At 39.8% G+C, this 21,290-nt stretch overlaps 1 protein-coding gene across 1 annotated transcript in view; it reads left to right on the top strand.

Annotated features, from left to right (window-relative positions):
• Nucleotides 1-21,290, top strand: part of DGKH (diacylglycerol kinase eta) — a 253,952-nt gene that overhangs the window by 222,851 nt on the left and 9,811 nt on the right. The window contains exons 26-30 of the mRNA XM_004376610.3: nucleotides 8,770-8,875; nucleotides 9,885-9,977; nucleotides 13,160-13,279; nucleotides 13,844-13,952; nucleotides 16,307-16,437. Of these exons, the coding sequence (XP_004376667.1) occupies nucleotides 8,770-8,875; nucleotides 9,885-9,977; nucleotides 13,160-13,279; nucleotides 13,844-13,952; nucleotides 16,307-16,437 (559 nt within the window). The remainder of the gene's footprint in view (nucleotides 1-8,769; nucleotides 8,876-9,884; nucleotides 9,978-13,159; nucleotides 13,280-13,843; nucleotides 13,953-16,306; nucleotides 16,438-21,290) is intronic.

Raw genomic sequence — 21,290 nt, 5'->3', positions numbered from 1 at the left:
GGAAGCAACCTAAGTGCCCATCAACAGATGAATGGGTTAACAAATTATGGTACATACACATGATAGAATACTGCGCCATGATAAAAAATAATGACAAATCCACGAAACGTCACGACATGGATGAATCTGGAGGACATTATGCTGAGTGAAATAAGTCGATCACAAAAAGACAAATATTGCATGAGATCGCTTTTATCAAGTAACAACAAAAGGTTTACACACGGGGAAAAAACTCTTTGATGGTTACCAGGATGGGAGGGGGAGAGAGTAAAAATTACCATAGAAATAGTAGACATGTGTTAATATTGGTGAAGGGAAAGGCAATACACAATATGGAAGAAATCAGCAGAACATGATCAAGGCAAGAGAGGAACGCAAGAATAAAAGACAACTATGGTAACTACTATAGCATCGACAATCCTGCAACAATAGATAGATGATAGATGGATGATCGATCAGTTGATCGATCAGTCGTTTGATCAATCAAGAGGTGAGTGAGAAGGTAAGGGAGCACACCCAAAGATAGATACAGGTTTGGTGGTGGACATTTCTAACTACATGACTGTAGGTGATCCGCATATGTTAATATAGACAGTAAAGCACACAAGTTAGACATAACTAAACACCTCACAGGATGAAGTTCCCAGCCTTGAAGGCAAAGGACCACAGACTTGAGGGACATCTATGACAATTGGCACAACACGATTCTTAAAGACAATGTTATATGTCCTACTTTGGTGAGTAGCCTCTGGGGTCTTAAAAGTTTGCGAGCGGCCATCTAAGATACAACGATCAGTCTCTTCTAGTCCAGAGCAAAGGAGAGTGAAAAAAACTAAAGACTCAAAGGAGCAATTAGTCCAAAGGACCAATGGACCACATGAACCACGGTCTACATGACCCCAAGACCAGAAGAACTGGATGGTGACTGCCTACCACTCCCAACCACTGTGATTGGGATTATAACAGAGGATCCCAGACAGAGCAGGAGAAAAATGTAGAACAGATGGTCAAATTCACAAAAAAGACCAGACTTCGTGGTCTGACAGAGACTGGAGGAACCCCCGAGACTCTAGCCCCTGAACACCCTTCTAACTCAGAATTGAAGCCACTCTCGAAGTTTACTTTTCAGCCAAAGACTAGGCAGGCCTATAAAACAAACAATAACACACATGAGGAATGTGCTTTTTAGATCCGTCAGGTGTGTGAGATCAAATGGGCAACACCTGCACAAAAACAGAGACGAGAAAGTAGGAAGAGACATGAAAACTGGACAGATGGAACTGGGGAACCTGGGGTGGAAACGGGGAGAGTGAAACACAGTGCAAGGATTGCAACCAATATCATGAAACAATTTGTGTATAAATTTTTGAATGAGAAACTAATTTGCTCTGTAAACTTTCACCTAAAGCACAATTAAAAAAAAAAAAAAAAAAAGAAGAAAGAAAGAAATTTACCAAAAAAAAGTCAAAAGACAAGCTACTGACTGGGAGAATATCTTTGGAAACTATATATCTGATATGAATCTAATATCCAAAATACATATAAAACTTCGACAGCTTAATAACAAGAAGACAAATAACCCAATCAAAAAATGGGCAAAGGCCATCCATTTATGGACAACTGCTTTTTGACAAGGAGTCAAGTCCAATAAATGGAGAAGAAACAGTGTCTTTAATAAATGGTGCTGGCAAAATTGGATATCCACTTGCAGAAAAATGAAACAGGACCTATGCCTCACACCATACACAAAAACTAACTGAAAACAGATTAAAGACCTAAATGTTAAGCCTCAAACTATAAAGTTCCTGGAAGAAAACATAGAGACAAAACTGGGGGACCTAATTTTTTTAAAAAAAAATAGGCTAACATAACTACAAATGTACGAAGAGCAGAAGACAAATTAGATAATTAGGACCTCATAAAAATTAAACACTTAGGTTCATGAAACACTTTATCAAGAGTTTAAAAAAACCTACAGTCGAGGAAAAAATCTTCAGAAATGATATATCTGATAAGGTTCTAATCTCCAAAATATGTAGAAGACTTTAACAATTCAACAAAAAAAAAGACAAACAACACAATAAAAAAATGAGCAAAAGACATGAACAGACATTTCACCAAAGAGGACATTCAGGCAGCCAACAAACACATGAAAAGATGGTTAAGGTCATTAGACGTAAGAGACATGCAAATGAAAGCTACAACCAGATACTGTCTCACCCCAGCGAAAATGGCACTGATTAAAAAAAAATAATAACAAATGTTAGTGAGGATGTGGGGGGATTGGAACATTATCTGTTGCAGGTGGAACTGTAAAATGGTACCAACGATATGGTGCATCCTCAGGAAAGTAGAAATAGAACTACCTTATGATCCAGCAATCCCACTCCTAGGTATATACCGTGGAGACCTCATAGAAGTGACATGAGCAGACCTATGTTCATTGCAGCATTATTTACAATAGCAAAAAAGTGGAAGCAGCCGCAGGGCCCTTCAGTGGATGAATAGATAAGCCAAATGTGGTACATGCATACAATGGGATAACTACACAACCATCCAGAACAATGATGAGTCCACAAAATATAACATGGATGGATCTGGAGGACATAATGCTGAGTGAAATAAGTCAATCGCATAAGGACAAATATTGTACAATCCTACTATGATAGGAAGACAAGAATAGATACATATGCAGAGACCGGTGTTCATTGATGGTTAGCAGGGATGGGCAGGAGGGAGACTCACTCTCTAGAGTGTCAGTACTTGTTATTTTTGGTGATGGGAAAAGTAGTACAGAATGTGGGTATAATGAACACAGCTTGACCAAAGTAAATGATGCCACTAGGAAGCACACAAGAGAAAAGGATGTTCATGTTAAAGAACATGACGTATATCATTTGGCAACAACACCATACAAAAACCGAGTGTATGGTCACATATGTAGGTGTATAGACATGCATGTGTACAGGTAGGTACAGGTGATTACATATGTGTGCACAGATAGAAGTGTCTGTACATGTATGTATAGATGTGTGTGCACACATAAGAGGGCACAGTTACAGATGCTGCTCAGGTGTAACCAAGCACCTTGCAAGAATGATTTTCTGGGTTGGAAGGCCTAGGACCTTAGTCTTGTAGGACAGCTCATTCAGTTGGCATACAGAGTTCATGTTCTGTTCTGCATCCCAGTGAGGTGAGTAGCCTCTGGAGTCTTAAAAGCCTGCCAGCAGCCATCTAAGATACAACTGTTGGTCTCTACTCATTAGGAGCAAAAAAGGAAGAAGGAAACCAGTCTCAGAGAAGCAACTAGTCTACAGGGCTAGTAGCCTACATGAGCCACGGCCTCATCTACCCTGAGACCAGAAGAACTAGATGGTGCCTGGCTACCATTACCAATCATTCTTATCAGGGCCACAATAGATGGACCTTGACAGAACAGGAGAATAATGCAGAACACAACTCAAATTCTTTTTTTTTAATATACTTTTTTTTTTATTGTACTTTAGATGATGGTTTACAGAACAAATAATAGTTTCTCATTAAACAGTTAGTACACATATTGTTTTATGACAGTGGTTAACAACGCCATGACATGTAAACACTGTCCCTTCTCAACCTTAGGTTCCCTATTACCAGCTTTCCTGTCCCCTCCTGCCCTCTAGTCCTTGTCGCTGGGCTGTTGTTCCCCATTAGTCTTGTTTTGTTGTCTGGGCCTAATCTTTGGCTGAAGGGTGAACCTCAGGAGTGACTTCATTACTGAGCTAAAAGGATGTCCAGGGGCCATACTCTCGGGGTTTCTGCCGTCTCCGTCAGGCCAGTAAGTCTGGTCTTTTTTTATATGTGAGTTAGAATTTTGTTCTACATTTTTCTCCAGCTCTGTCGGGGGCCCTCTGTTGTGATCCTGGTCAGAGCAGTCAGTGGTAGTAACTGGGCACCATCTAGTTGTACTGGACTCAGTCTGGTAGAGGCGGTGGTAGTTGTGGTCCATTAGTCCTCTGGACTGATCTTTCCCTTGTATCTTGTTTTCTTCATTCTCCCTTGCTCCCGAAGGGGTGAGACCAGTGCAGTATCTTAGATGGCTGCTCACAGGCTTTTAAGACCCAAGGTACTACTCACCAAGGTAGAATGTAGAACAGTTTCTTTATAAACTGTGTTATGCCAATTGAGCTAGATGTTCCCTGAGACCATGGTCCCCACAGCCCTCTGCCCAGCACTTCAGTCCCTCAGGGAGTTTGGATGTGTCTATGGAGCTTCCATGACCTTTCCTTGTACAATTTGTGCTGGCTTCCCCAGTATTGTGTACGGTCTTACCCTTCACCAAAGTTATCACTTACCTATTGTGTATTTAGTATTCCCCCCTCACCCCTCTCATCCCTCGTAACCAACAAAGATTGTTTCTTTTTGTGTGTAAACTTTTTCATGAGTTTTTACAATAGAGGTCTCATACAATATTTGTCCTTTTGTGATTGACTTATTTCACTCAGCATAATGTCCTCCAGTTTCATCCATGTTATGAGAGGCTTCACAGACTGATCATTGTTCTTTATCATTGCATAATACTCCATTGTGTGTATGTATCACAGTTTATCCGTTCATCTGTTGATGGGCATCTAGGTTGTTTCCATCTTTTTGCTGTTGTGAACAATGCTGCAGTGAACATGCGTGTGCATAAGTGGTTCCCCATCTGTTTTTTTTAGATTTTGCCAAAGCTGGCCTATTTTCAGATTTTACCCATCCAGTGCTCAGCAAATCTTTTTGAGCGCTTTCTGTGTGCCAAGCACCATATCAGGCACTGGAGGTAGCAAGAGGAGTTTAAGTCTTGGTCCCTCACCCGTATTTGTTTGCAGAGTACTAGGAGGGAGAAGCATGGCCTACGTGTTATCTGGGGGCATACCATGGGCACTGTGGGTGCACACAGTAGGCCGGAGGCAGTACAGGAGGGCTACCTGGAGGAAGTAACCTTTCAGCCAAGTTTTGAGAGAAGAGTAGGAGAAGGAGAAGCTAAGCATAGGAGCCAGCCTATGAAAAGGTACAGAGGAGGGTGTGTGTGTGGTATTTTCAGGAAATCTCAGGTATTTGGTGTGACTGAAATGTTGGCATGGTATGTGCAAGAGTATGCTAAACGTGGACAAAAAAGTGAGGAAAGGCCAGATTATAAAGGGCCTGGGAGCCACTGGTATTTCAAATACCAGCAGGGTCGCTCATGGTGGACAGGTTTTGGCAGAGCTTCCAGACTAAGACTAGGAAGAAAGGCCTGGTGATCTTCCAGAAATTAGCCAATGAAAATCTTATGGATCAGAACAGAACTTGCTTGCCTTGGACACATCATCAGGAGGGATCAATTGTTGGAGGAGAATATCATATTTGGTGAAGTACAGGACCAACAAGGGTGAGGGAGACCCTCAGTGAGATGGATTGTCCCAGTAGTCGTATCGATGGACACGCCGACCATCATGAGGATGATTCAGGACTGGGCAGCGTTTCGTTCTGTTGTACGTAAGGGCGCCGTGAGTCGGTGTCAACAGCAGCTCTCTACATCTCTGTGGTGCGCTGAGAAGTTGAGGCTTTTCTTCTACAGAGAATGAAGAGCCACTGAAGAAAGTTAAGTGGGGGGTCTGTGAAATAAGGCACTTCATTGCGGTGGTTCTGGTAGCAGTGTGAAGGATTGTCTGGAAGACCACAAAGCTGGGGCAACATGATGAACACTTACTGCACTGCTGGAATATCCCGATAAGAAATGATGGATTAAGGCAGTGAAGGTGAAAGGGACAAGAGACAGCTTAGTATCTAAAATTGGTATGTGAGTGGGAATTAGGAGACAGAATGATCCAAAGGTTTCTAGTGAATGGCTAAATAGGTCTTTGTGCCTTTGATGGAGCAGCCATGGGATTCAGGAAGAGGAGCAAATTTGAGAGGGAAAATAATGGTTCTGTTTTGGACTTTAAATTTAATTTAAATTGTGTTTGAAATATCTAGGAAGATACCCAGTATGGACTTGGAAATATTGATTTGTGCCTCAGTAATTGCTGCTCTTTATCATATCCTGTCCCCACTCTCCAGCACACGCATATGTGTTCTCAGCAGTCCAGATCATAGACTTTCTAAAATACAGTGAGCTTGCCTAGCTCACTCTACCACACAATACCTCTGTTTTTTTTTTTTTTTCCCACATTGAAAACTTTACATATTATCTACATTGTATTCATTCAAAGTTTGCTTACAGGCATTGAGTATATGGAATAGCCATTTGGCTCATAACTTTGGTTTAGTTACAATTGTGGATCAAAGAGTTATCAGTGTAATAGCTATTCTTTGTAATATATTGGCAAATATTCTCTGAGCAAAGTGTGCCATTTCTTTGTTGTTGTTGCACAGAGTACCTCTTTTTTGTTTGTTTATTGTTGTAGTTTAAGTGAAAATTTACATTTCAAATCAGTCTCTTACACAAAAATTTATACATACATTGTTATGTGACCCTAATTTCTTTCCCCATACTGTGACAGCACACTCCTCCTTTCCACCCCTGATTTCCCGTGTCCATTCAACCAGCTCCTAACCCTCTCTCCTTTCTCATCGCATCTTCGTACAGGAGCTGCCCCTTTAGTCTCATGTATCTACTTGCGCTAAGAAGCACACTCTTCACAAGTATCATTGTGTCGCACAGTCCAGTCCAATCCCTGTCTGAAGAGTTGGCCTCGGAAATTGTTTTAGTTCTAGGCTGACAGAGAGTCCAGAGGCCATGCTTTCTCGGGTTCCTCCAGTCTCAGTAAGACCATTAAGTCTGGCCTTTTCACTAGAATTTGAGTTCTGCACCCCACCCTTTCTCCTGCTCCATCCGGGACTCTCTGTTGTGTTCCCTGTCAGGGCGGTCCTTAGTGGTAGCTGGGCACCATCTAGTTCTCCTGGTCTCAGGTTGATGAAGTCTCTGGTTTATGTGGCCCTTTCTGTCTCTTGAGCGAATACTTTTCTTTGTGTCTTTGGTGTTCTTCGTTCTCCTTTACTCCAGGTGATTGGGACCAATTGATGCATCTTAGATGGCCGCTTGAAGGCTTTTAAGACCCCAGATGCCACTCACCAAAGTAGGATGCAGAACATTTTCTTAATAAACTTTGTTATGCCAACTGACCTAGATGTCCTCTGAAACCATGGACCCTAGACCCCTGCCCCTGCCACTCTGTCTCTCAAAGGCACACAGTACCTCTTGATTTACCTCTTTTCCTTTCTCTGAAAATTAGAATAACATTAACTCTCGCTTCAACTAGCTGGAGCTCTGTCCCTTCTGGTTCTGCTCTTTCCAGTTTGAAGACCGTTCTCCTTGAAAATGCAGAAGCCAAAAGGGTTTGAATAGACCTGCCTTCTCCCTGACCTGCAAACTTTACATAAATTTTTAGCATTTGGTGGGAATTTCCCTCCTTGCTCTTCTTTGGCCCTAGTTCTGTTCTGGATTTTGTCTTTCCGGGACTATTCTTAGAGGTTCTATATTCCAGAAGAGTATAGCATAACAGGGAAACCCTGGTGGCATAATGGTTAAGAGCTATGGCTGCTAACCAGAAGGTTGGCAGTTCGAATCCACCAGGTTCTCCTTGGAAACCCTATGGGGCAGTTCTGCTCTGTCCTATAGAGTCACTGTAGTCGGAATCAACTCAACGTCAGTGGGTTTTAAGCACAACAAGCTTTGGAGCTGGGTAGAAGTAGATGCAAATTCTGGTGCAATGGTTAAGCACTCAGCTGCTAACTGAAAGGTCAGCGATTTGACCCCACCAGAGGCTCCAAGGGAGAAAAAACTTGGCAATCTGCTCCTATAAGGATATCCAGCCTTGGAAACCCTATGGGGCAATTCTATTTTGTTACATGGGGTTGCCATGAGTCGGAATTGACTCAACGGCACACAGCAACAGCTTTGTGTGCATCTCTGTGTGCCTCAGTGTCTTCATCTATACAGTGGAGATCATTAAGGTTGTGAATATTAAACCCAGAAACCAAACCCATTGCCATCCAGTCAATTCCGACTCATAACGACCCTATAGGACAAAGTAGTACTGCCCCATAGAGTTTCCAAGGAGCGGCTGGTGGATTCCGGCTGTCGACTTTTTGGTTAGCAGCCGTAGCTCTTAACCACTGCACCACCAGGGTTTCTGAATATTAAATTAGGTAATTTATATAAAGCACTTAGTATATATGTGGTAAGTATGGTAATGTTCATCTACTAGTCTTCTGTATGTGTTCCTGGCTAAGGTTTCAGTGAATAAAAGATAAGTTTCTATGCTTTAAATTTGTGACCCTCTTACTTTTCGATGATACTGCAAAATGAAGTACAGTGAAACCCATGAGAGCCGGAACTCAGTAGGACTGCCTTGTTTTTCCAGGTCTTGCAAGTTTTCCACCTTTGACAAGGTGCAGTCTTACCACTTTTCTGTTGCTCTCTATTAGTGGAAAATATTTGCGTTTTCCGTCTCTGACAGGTTTCCACCTCGCACAAATTCCGGCTTCTTGCTATTTTGTTCTTCCAAATAGCACTTCAGTGTTTGCTTCTGACTGTGAGCCTCACTTGTTCTATAAAGACTTTCGATGTAATATTCTTTGTGACAGTGGGGTTTGAAATTTGTCAGTCTAACTCATGCCATTCATAATTGAGCGATTGTTTAAAAATTATTCCTCACTGGTCTTTATATTTTTTATGTGTTTTATGCTGACACTTCTCTACTTTAAAAAATCAGCGGTGCTCAGAGAAGTTTGTTGTTCATTTGTCTCTTTTTTTTTTGCTTTCAGGATTTGTGACGCAGCCACTATTCACTGTCTTTTGGAGCAAGAACTGGCGCATGCCGTGAATGCGTGCTCCCATGCGCTGAATAAAGCCAACCCCAAGTACCCAGAGGTGAGGAGAGAATGTCAGTTCTTGTTCTGCAGACTTTCTGGTGTGTTACACATATATTTTAATATTACAAAATACCACCCCTTTTGAAAGAAAGTTACACAATCATATAAGTCTGTGCCAGAAACTTAGGATAAATTTGTGGCTGAATTTTACTTATTTTCCTTTACCTGCCATCTTTCCATTCCCACTCTTAAATTCTGTGCATTTTTTTTTTCAATTTCCCTTTCAATCACTTATCATCTAGCCATTTTCCTTCTGCTCCTTCTCCTTTTAACCACTACCATCCCTCCTTGCTCCTTCTTCTACCTTCTCCCTGCACCTTTGTGTAGGACAAGCCTATGTAGCACAGTTGGTATTTATTAGAGATGCCTATTCATTTTTGAAGTTAATGCATGGAAATTATTCTTACCTTCTTTTATACTAACTTGGTAATTTATTCTTCTGTAAAATTTTAATGTAGAAGGTGATAGTGGACGAATAAAACTCTCTTGAAATGTGATACATGGTACAATGCTATAGGATAGAGAAAACTAACAGAAGCATTTTATTCTTTTAATCATTCTATTGAAGTTACCTAAATTAATATACAAATAAGTGCTGGTCCCCAAGATTACAGTCGCTAAACCATCTGGTTGAAACTACCGAGCGTCAGTGGATAGAACTAATTATAATCAGATACTGCCTCTTCTAAGACAGAATTTTCTTTGACTTAACTTTTGCATGGGAATATATATATGTTGATGCCAGCATACACATTTGTAGGTAGGAGATATGATCCTGAATGAATTCACTATAGTCAGTGCATACTTTCAGTTCGGTGATATAATAATTAGAAGAAATATCATACTAGCAAATGTGTGTGAAATTTTACAAGCATAATAGAATTTTGGTAGCTTTTTAAAAATTTGTGATGTAAATTTAAATTGTGAAAAGAAAATTAAAGTGTTTACTGACGATTGAATCACCATGTAATACAGAACCACTTTTCTTTGATATTCTTCTTTTCTAGAGTCTTACGAGAGACATTGCCACTGAAATAGCCATGAATGTGAAGACACTGTATAATGAAACGGAATCTTTACTAGTTGGCAGGGTCCCTTTGGTAAGGAAAGGAAATGGTTGATAACATAAGGGTGATGAAATAAATGTATGGGCCTTACCTCCGTCAGGGAACACGCGTTCATCGGATTGCAGTGCAGAAGCAGCCTCTGGCCTTCATCCTAGGAGCGTCCTTTTTTTCTAGCTCTTTCCTTCAAGAAATCATAACCCCTGGAGTTTTGTTTCAGGCTTATCAGGAGTAGAGGTTTCCCCTCGTAGATGTCATCGGGTTTTTGTGCGAGTCTGCTCTATTCCGTCAACTTTGAGCTTTCTAAAGTGTTAGAGAAAAGAAGAGGAAATCGTAGATTTTGTTCCCTGAATTAACATCTGAAACACGATTCATATGGTCCCCCAGATTTGCTTAAAAGAGGACACTGCCTAGATGCAGTGTCTCAAAAACTGAATTTCAGAAACTAGCCGTATCCCTAGTTTAACTAAGACTGGTCGTGGAAATCACCTTTAGGCTCAATCTAAACCTCCCACAATCCATGGACCTGAAGAGTAAGTGCTAGAAGAAACCCATAGATGTCCTATTGGGCAGCCCAGTGTTTGCCTTGTTAGCCTTCTTTATTCCCTCACCATTTTCAAATGTTCTAGCACATTGGATGTTGATGCCACCTAGTGGTCATTTGTGGGTTATTCACATATCCTATAGTAATGTTTTGTGTAGAGGACCTCTGATACATTAGCCATTTTATTCTTTGTAACAATTATGATTAATTGATGGGTGATGATCTTGAGACATTTCTCTTGACAGTAATTTTATATCTTAGCTAAATAAAAGCGATATTAAAATTCCCAATATCTGGCCCTATGGGAGAATGGGAGATGTGTCGAACAGTCTAGCTAACTAATAGTAACTGGGATTGGAATTTATGTTTGATTGGGGTCCAGAAGAGTGTTGCCCTTAGAGCGTCTTTTGGTCCTAGAAGAAAAACGTAAAGACCGCATGAGACTAAGTTGCTCTTACCCCCGTCCGAGGAGACCAAAACGTAGCTTTCCTGGGGCAAGAGACTGACTGCCTCTAAAATGGCCATGAAGAAAAACTTTTAGCAAAAACATTGGTTATCTTTTTTCTTTTCCTAATTTATTTTATTCTTTGTTGTTATTGAAAATATACACAGAAGAACATACACCAAGTCAACAGTTTCTACGTGTACACTTCAGTGACATTGATTGCCTTCTTCAAGTTGGGCAACCATTCTCACTCTGCTTTACAAGGTGTTCCTCTCCCATTAACATAAATTCACTGTCCCCTAAATTTTCCTGTCTAACCTTTTGAATTGTTGTTGTCAAATCTGTCACATACAGATAGTTCTTAGAAGAGCACAATACTCAAGGTGGACATTCTTTACTACTTAAGCTATTGTTGGTTTTAAGAAGAGTTCAGGGAATATTTTTGGTTTAAGGTTTAAAGGTTATCTCAGGGCAGTAGTTTCAGGGGTTCATTCAGCCTGTATGACTCCCAAAAGTGGATTCCATGATAATTTGAAATTCTGTTCTGCATTTTTTTCCCTTTTTATTAGGATTCTTCTATAGAATATTTAATCGAAACGTTCAGGGTTGTCTTTTTCGAGAAAACCAATGGGGACATCTTTTTGCTATTCTTGACACTACTGGTGTTAACCAGAATCTTCTTACTGTTCTTCTAAAATACGTCCTGTAGGAACTCCAGTGAGCTCTGACTTTGGTCCCAATTTTTGGATCAAGGACATTTGTTTTTCTTTATTTGAAATCTATTTAAGATAACTTCTGATTGACAAGAACTAGAGGTATAACTTACTCTGTATCTTAGTTCTCTATACCTAAAGCATCTGTTGAGTGCTATCAGGTTAATATTTATCAGTTCCATTATGTTGATCTAGAAGGACCCCCTGCACTTTTAATTCTTCTATGTGATTATCAAATATGCATGTTCGAATATGTGAATTTTAGCAAAACCTGTGACAGTAGTGATATCACAAAGAATTGATTATATTTGGGAGAAACTAATATTTATTCTTCATTTCTAGAATGCATATGTAATAACCCGTTTATCAGATTTATAAGACATATATTCTTAGACTAAAAGGAAAGTGGTACATTTTGTACAACAATGTGGAGACTCTCCATACTTTTATTAATGATGAGAAATGGTAGATTCTTTGAATAACAGAGGAAAACAAAAAATAATATCCATAGTAAGTAACAGTCACTCTCTCTGAACTTCCAGTTCTGAAATTCTGTGTCTTCTAGGGACATAGTCTACAATTTTGCAGTAATTTATGAAAGTATTGATTAGCTGGAAGAGACCTCGGAAATAATCTAGTCACATCCTACTATTTAAAGAGGAGGTAACTGAGGCTCCTGAAATTAATTGACCTTCCCATGTCTGCATGGCTCATGAGTAGCAATGCCAAGGCTAGAATCCTTGCATTTCTAAGCATAGCAATGTTTGTCTCACCTTTATTCATAGTAACTGCTTTTCATGAGTTCATGTGGATAATAAGTGACCAGTTAAATTCTTTTTGAAGTGTATAAATCCACTTTTCTGACTAATGCATTTTGACTAATCTGCAGATCACAAGCCTTTTTGCTTTTTCCTTTGCTACAATTTTTACAAAAGCTTTTCATCAAATCGTTGTCTGGGTTCGATGTATTTTTTTCCTTAACCTCACTCTTTTAAATCTCCAGATTTTTATGCCAAGCAGTTCTTTTTATGTAACAACTTTTTGACAAATTTAAAAAATATTATTGTTTGTTCACAAAGTGACCTATATAAACCAGAAGGCTTTTTGGCATAAGTAAGTAGAATAATGAGACTTCTCACGAGTCCAAGGAGGCAAAGGAGGTGGGTGGATGACTGGATGGAAAGAAAGGAGAAAGGGAAAGAGATGGAGGGAAGAAGGGAGGTAGAGAGAGAAAGAAGTAAGAAACGTTCTACGTAGGAAAAAAATAATACTTTCTCTGTGATATTATTAAAATCACATTAGCTGCTTAAATCTTTGGGAAGTAAAGATGAGACCAAATCTACCCAGATATTTTTCAATGAAGTCAATATAAGGGACTGTGTTCTTTTTTTCTCTATTTCTTTATAAAAACCTAGCCTAATAAAAGGCGAGGATGTTCACTGTCAAAATGAAACAGTTCTATTTGAAGGCGGTAACTGAGTCCTGTTGTTTTGCTTTTCAATCTGCTGGTAAATAGCAGTTGGAGTCTCCACATGAAGAGCGAGTGTCCGATGCCTTACACTCCGTGGAGGTAGAACTACAAAAATTAACAGAGATTCCTTGGCTTTATTACATCTTCCATCAAAATGAAGATGAGGTATGTCAAAATTCCACCTGTTTCTTTATAAATGTATATAAAGACTTTATGACAATAGAATTTGAATTCACCTTCTGAAAAAGATATTCAGGAGAAAATAAATTTTGAAAGCTCCTTTTAAATGCACTGCTCTTGAACAAGTGAGAAACGGAATTTAGGTGAACAAGATGGAATCAGTATGTTTTCAGAAGTACATTAACCATGGATTTTTTTTTGACAAAGTTAGCACTATCCTATAACGTTTAGTGAGAAGCCCTGGTGGCGCCACAGTTCAGTGCTTGGCTACTAAGCAAAAGGTTGACAGTTTGAACCCACCCAGTGGCTCCACCGGGGAAAGACCTGGTGATCTGCTTCCATGAAGGTTACAGCCAAGAACACCCTATAGGGTAGTTCTGCTCTGTCACATAGGGTTGCTGGGAGTCGGAATCGACTCGACAGCACCTAACAACAACATAATTTTAGCGTTTATAACTTATTCCTATGTATCTCTACTATCAGAGTGAGTTTTTTTTTTTTTTTCCCTCAACATTCTCAAAAAGTTATTTTCTTACCCAATTTAAACAGGAGCCTCCTATGGATTGCACCAAAAGAAACAACAGGAGCACAGTATTCCGTATAGTGCCGAAGTTTAAAAAGGAAAAGGTTCCAAAGCAGAAGACAAGTTCACAACATGGTAGGTGGTCCACGCTGACGGCAAAGTAGAACACTATGAAAAAAACAACTTATTAAAATCATATCATACTTAAAATAAGTCACAGTGTTCCATAGTAAGCTGTAGTCGTGAAGCACACAAGAAAATGTGGTTATTGGTTTGTTTCCATGTGGTTTGGTGGATGTTGTTGTTGTTAGGTGCCGCCAGGTCACTTCCAATTCATAGCAACCCTATGCACAAACGAACGAAACACAGCCCGGCCCTGCGCTATCTTCACATTCGTTGTGATGCTTGAGCCCATTGTTGCAGCCACTATGTCAGTCCATCTCGTTGAGGGTCTTCCTCTTTTTCACTGACCCTCTGCTTTACCAAGCATGATGTCCTTCTCCAGGGACCGGTCCCTCCTGATAACATGTCCAAAGTATTGAGACGTAGTCTTGCCATCTTGCTTCTAAGGAGCGTACAGTACAATGGAGTACAAGGTACCAGTGTGTAACTTGTTTTTGTTTTGGTTTCTCAGAGTTCAAAATCTAGATCACTTTGATAAACGGAACATAGAAATTTTCATTTACTCCTTTAACTTACTAAATATGTTTTTCGCCTAAAGTTACGTGTTGTCTTTCCCCTGCTTTAAAGACTTAACTACACCATTTCACCCCTTCAGTAATGACCATCTACTGTGATACTTGTGTTTTCAAGCAAAGATTTAACCCTTTTTTTGCTGCTTTCTTTCTAGTTCCCTTTCCACCTTTCCCTAGAGATTAAAAGTACTGCTAGACCACTGCTGAAGCCCCTTCAAGTTCTGTGTATATGGTGGTAGCTGCCTTTCATAATCAAATCACTTTATAATTCTTCCAAGTTAGCTCTCTATTTTTAAAAAGTGATATAAAACTTTGTGATATTTATAAAGCAGCTATTTAAAAGAATTTTAAAACTAAATACAGCAAATAAATAGGTTTTTATTAAGCTAATCAATGTTGAATAAAATGCATAAGATAATGATTATATGTACTGAAAAGTAATATAAACCAACTCATCTTAGAGAGCAATGCTGACATTTTTAAATGACATATTAAATTGATTTAACAAAACATTAATTGTTGTAATTATCAGTAATAGTGGAATCAATAAAGGCAACACTTGACGTCGGTAAGGGCACAAGCAGAAGAGTTTGTGTAAAATTGAGCACCCGGTATCAGATTTTAAATTAGCATTTATAGCTCATTTCTGACTATAACCAGTTTCATACGTGGTCTTAAGGAAATACAGTCGATTCCCATCATTCTCAGATTCCGTGTTTGCGAATTTACTTACGTGCTAAAATTTATTTGTAACCCCAGAAACGATACTCGCAGCATGTTTTTCCTCATTCACAGACACACACGTGCAGAGAGTGAAAAATGAGTCACCCAATGCATACGTTTCCAGCTGATGTCGAACAAGGCAGGCTCTCATACTGTCACATTTTTGTGCTTTTTGTTGGTGATTTTGCTGTTTTAAAATGGCCCCCAAACATAATGCTGTCTCATGTTCCTGAGTGCAGGAAGACTGTGATGTGCCTTATGGAGAGAATAGACGTGTTAGGTAGCTGGGTTCAGGCATGAGTTACCATGCTGTTTGCTGTGAGTTGTGTGTTAATGAATCAACAGTATATATTAACTAAGGTATCTTTGGAGCCCTGGTGATGCAATGGTTAAATGTTTGGCTACTAACCAAAAGGCCAACAGTTGAAATCCACCAGCTTTATGACTGGTATTTTAAATTAGTTTTGGAAACCCTATGGGGCAGTTCTACTCTGTCCTGTGGGTCACTATGAGTTGGAATCTACGGCAACAGGTTTGTTTTTGTGTTTTTTTTCAGGTGTCTTTAAACAGAAACATACATAAAAAAAGATTATGTATTGAACAATTGACAAAAATGTTGTGACCAGAGGCTCACAGCAACCTAACCCAGTATTTCCCCTAGGAACAGTGGTTCAGTGTTCTCTAGTTAATGTTCGTGGTCACTTTGTAGAACATAACTACTGCGAATAATGAGAATCGACTGTAATCAGAGCTTATTTAGACCTTGTGCCACTGATCCTAATAGTGTGAAATGAATTTTTTTATACATAGCTTTAATGAGGAAATTGGAGTAAAGCTAAAGGCATGGCAGCACAGCAGTGAATGTCTTTGTCTAGCCATATCCTTGTGTTTATTGATGGTCTATAACCTGCATGGGAAAAAATGAAACTGAAGTGTTGGAAAAACACCTTTAACCTTTCCCTTCGCTAGCACTGCTGCTCAACTCTGTTTTGCATCTTCTTTGGCCACCCTTTGCTTTGTGATGCATTGAGCATGTAGAAATTAAGGGGGTTTTGCTCTTAACTTTGGTAGTTCAGAAATGGGGCACAGAGGAAGTTGCTGCTTGGCTGGATCTGCTCCACTTGGGAGAGTACAAAGAAACCTTCATCCGCCATGACATCAGAGGGGCTGAACTTTTGCATCTGGAAAGGCGAGACCTTAAGGTATTTCCTTTGTGCTACTTTTCCGCTCTTGACATTTTTCTTGCAAAACAGAATCATTTTCTCCCACGCTGCTTCTGTTGTGTGCTTATAGCTTGGCTCATGTTGTAACATGTGCCATAATCGCAAGTGCATTGTGCTGTGGCCTGAGTTCCTTCGTATGCTCTCTCAGCAAGAATGTCAGCAAGATTTTCCCATCAAAAGTCATTCACCAACTAATTAGAGCTGAAGCTCGGCATGAACTTGGTACTTTTTCCATTCGTATGCCTCCTCCTGTGCTCATATTTTTAAATGGGTCATGTTTCCATCACCTCATTTTACTGGATCAGCATGTAAGGTGGTAATTGTTGATGAAATAACTAAAAAATGTATCTAATGTAAGGCTAACAATAAAAAACTAATTCAAAATACCAATCATAAAGCCTTTCTAATAAATGGAACAAAATGAGAGACTTATAAAACTAAAAAACCAAACCCATTGCCATCGAGTCAATTCTGACTCATAGCAACCCTGTAAGGACAGAGCGTAACTGCCCCATAGGGTTTCCAAGGGTGTAAATCCTTATGAAAGCAGACTGCCACAGCTTTCTCGGGGACTTTAACCACTGTGCCACCAGGGCTCCTGAGAGACTATAGCAGTGGCTAACTATAGTCCTACAATTTTGTCATGTTTCTGAATTGACCTTTTGTAGGTCTCATGAACAACTAGACCAATAAATTCAAATTTTTCTTTCCTCAACTTATTGTTTAAATTTTATTATTCTCAAAAAGGAAATTCATTTTCTTTAGTAAATGAAATAAAAAATTATGCATAGCTTTTGTTAGAAAGCAGCCTAGAACCTGTTTGTCATTTATGACAGAGAAGAAGAATCATTAATCCACGGTCTAGCAGCATTCCCATTTATTCTCTGGGTGGAGACCCAACAGTAGAAACAACATAAGCCTGTGTCCAGGGATGAGGAATAGGAGCTTGTCATATTTTCTTACCACAAGCTGCCGTTTTAATAAGTTTAAGTAATACACAAGTGAGAAAAGCCCTCAACGTTTGTTGGAGTGACCCCTTTGTGATGTAAGGATTATTAGACAAAACCCACTTTCAGGCACACTGTTTTTCTGTATGCCAAGGTCTAAAATGCATAGAATTATGGTACAGTGAATTCATGAACTATTGGGCCTCTACCTATAAATATGTTAGCAAAGATCTCTGAACAGATCATGGGTAGTAAAAATGATAGATCTTTATTAAGCAGAGTCATGCGGAGTTTTAAGCACATCAAGAAGTGAACACTACTTACACCTGAACATTTTCAGCCAAAATAATAATAAAATAATAGATGAGTTAATTACCCTTAGTTGAAAGTCACAAATCTGGAAAATAGAATAAGTTCACACATATCTGAAGCCTTAAGTTTAGCAAAATATTCACTGTTAGAGTTCATGAAGCAAAAGACTTCAAAACGTGGAATGAGTACACAAAAAAATAAATGTAAGCGATCATTATATTCAACATGTTTGTGTCGCTTCTGATATCTATCCCTGGCAGGCAGCAATATTTATTGAGTAGCTGCTGATTAATACATTATGCCAGCTTCTCTAGGTGACATCTGCCTTCTAAAAGCTTGCATTTCATTTGTCATGAATAAGTGTACATTCATGGAAAAAGAACGAGTATGTGTGTGTAGATGCGCACACACACGTATGTATATGTGTTTTTGTGTATATATGCGTATACACAAACATATATAAACATACTGATATGCACATAAAAACACATACAGAGTGAGTGAAGCAAACATTTACAGAGTGAAAAAGCAAAGCTCACGTATGTACTGAGTCAAAGTTAGAGTGATGGGACCTGGCTATTAAAAAGGTAGAATAAGGGAGGCAGGGCCAAGATGGCAGAGTAGTCAGACGCTTCCAGTGGACCCTCTTATAACAAAGACCTGAAAAAACAAGTGCTTCGATTATATATGGCAATCTGGGAGCCCTGAACATCAAAAGCAGAGTTGACAAACCGGACTGAGTGGCAGGGGGAGAGAGGGACAGTTCGGAAGCAGCGAGGAGTTGCCAGATCTGACCCGCCTGAGCCCTTCAGGCCTGATCAGTTCGGAGGTGAGCAGTGAGGCAGGCAAGCAGCCGTGCTCGGGAGGCACGATTTCCTCGCCGGCAGAGACCCAGCACTAGAGAGTCTACACGGCCACCCAGAACCAGTGAGAAGCAGCCCTCCACGAAAGATGAGGACTTGCATGCGGCTTACTGTGCGGATCAAAAACACCCCCCTTAGGGGAAAACCTCTCTCCCATTTACCTCCCCGTTCCCTGCTCTGCACTGCATCCTAGACCGGCTTCAGAAGTTGCAGAGTCCCCTGGGTCAGAACTAGGATCTGTCACATGCCCGGAGCCATTCTCCCTGCCCTGGAGTGAACAAATTAACAAATGGGAAAAAATAAACTACCGGCTCCCCTAAGCCAGAAACCCATGGTAGGCACACCTCCTTTGCTAGGCACAGCCATAAGGGATCCACAGACTTTGAGTGCCTTTCCCCCTGCGTAGACTTGTATGGGCCCATCTCCAATAGCGTAGGCCCTCATTACCACAGTACAACAGGGTATATACAGGAACTGTAACTTCAGCTGTGAAGTGGCAGGTTCTTGACATTTGACACTGCTATGCCTATTAAGCAGGGTCTTCACCTACCCACATCAGGGGCCTGAGGACTGGTGGCTCCACCCACACCACCTAGCCACCTGCAATAGGGGCCCATGAAGAAGAGGTGCCCTCCAGTCCTTACACCCAGCAGCATTAGGTGCTCACAGTCCGGCTGCAAAACCCGCCCACCTACGTGCTCTAGGGAACAGGGACATGCCTTCCTCCTGGACACTCGGGGGATGACCGTCAGCCTCCTGCCTTGCTCACAGCATGTCCGCCTGTTGCAACCAGATGCCTGTGCCTACAGCAATCACCCATGCCTATCTAGGACTGTAAGTGAGAGCCTATACCACACACTTGGTGGCTATCTACCTGGGCACCTGAGCCGAATCCATACAGGAGGAATGGGCAGACTCTTGAGCTCACATACCTAGTAGCAGATCTAACCACCTGGTGACAGGACATTAGAGCTTCAAAGGTGCCAATAATCAAACTAGCTCATACGAGCACCCTATTTAGGCATATCAAAACAAAACAAGAAGCTAGGACACAGTGAGCAAACATAAAATAAATAAATATAATAACTTATTGATGGCTCGGAGACAACAGTCAATATCAAATCACATAAAGAGGAAATCCATGATGGTTTCCACAAGCTCCCAAAATTAAAGAATCTAGAAATTTTCCAGAGGAGGAAAATTTCTTGGAATTACTGGAGGCAGAATACAAAAGATTAATGTACAGAACTCTTCAGGAAATTAACCAAAACGCAGAAGACGCAATAGAGGAAATTAAAAAGACTAGAGAAGAGCATAATGACAAATTTAACAGGCTGCAAGAGTCCATAGAGAGACAGCGTCAGAAATCCAGAAGATTAACGATCAAATTTCAGAATTAGACAACTTAATAGAAAGTCATAGGAGAGGCAATGCAGGTTAGAATTAGTGAGATTGAAGATAAAGCACTTGACAACAACTTATTTGAGGAAAAAACAGATAAAAGGATTTAAAAAAATGAAGAAACCCTAAGAATTATGTGGGACTCTATCAAGAGGAATAATCTACGACTGACTGGAGTACCAGAACAGGGACGGATAACAGAAAATACAGATAGAATTGTTGAAGATTTGTTGGCAGAAAACTTCCCTGATATCATGAAAGATGACAAGATATCTATCCAAGGTGCTCATTGAACCCTACATAAGGTAGATCCAAAAAGAACATCACCAAGACATATTATAATCAAACTTGCCACAACCAAAGATAAAGAGAGAATTTTAAGAGCAGCTAGGAATAAATGAAAAGTCATCTACAAAGGAGAGTCAATAAGAATAAGTTCAGACTACTCAGCAGAAACCATGCAGGCAAGAAGGCAATGGGATGACATATATAAAGCCTTGAAGGAAAAAACTGCCAGCCAAGAATTATATATCCAGCAAAACTGTCTCTCAAATATGATGGCAAAATTAGGGTATTTCCAGATAAACAGAAGTTTAGGGAATTTGCAAAAACCAAACCAAAATTACAAAAAATGCGAAAGGGAGTCCTCTGGTTAGAAAATCAGTAACATCAGATAACAACCCAAGACTAAATACAGGATAGAGCAACCAGATGTCAACCCAGATAGGGAATGTCACAAAAGTAAATCAGAGCTAAAACACTGAAAATAGAGAAACAGATGTCAATATGTAAAAGATGACAACATAAAAACAAAAAAGAGGGACTTAAAAAATGTAGACATAGATTTTGCATATGGAGAGGAAGTCAAGGCAATATAAAGAAATAAAAGACTGGTATAAACTTAGAAAAATAGGGTTAAATACTAAGGTAACCACAAAGGAAACTAACAATCCTACAAGTCAAAATAAAAAACTAGAAAAATATAAAGACTCAGCAAACACAAAATCAACAACAATAAAAAATATGAAAATACATAAAGAAAAATGACTCAGCACGGAAAATTAAGTGGAACAAAGAAACTGAACAACACACAAAAAAAAAACATCAAAACGACAGCACTAAACTCATACCTATCAATAATTATGCAGAATGTAAATGGACTAAATGCACCAATAAAGAGACAGAGAGTGGCAGATTGGATAAAAAAACACAATCCGTCTATACACTGCCTACAAGAGACACACCTTAAAGACACAAACTAAAACTCAAAGGATGGAAAAAAATATATCAAGCAAACAACACTCAAAAA

The sequence above is a fragment of the Trichechus manatus genome, unplaced genomic scaffold, assembly GCF_000243295.1.
Source record: "Trichechus manatus latirostris isolate Lorelei unplaced genomic scaffold, TriManLat1.0 scaffold00044, whole genome shotgun sequence".
NCBI classification, from domain to species: Eukaryota; Metazoa; Chordata; class Mammalia; order Sirenia; family Trichechidae; genus Trichechus; species Trichechus manatus.
The sequence above is the reverse complement of the archived record's forward strand: the minus strand, read 5'-3'. Positions and strand labels throughout refer to the sequence as shown.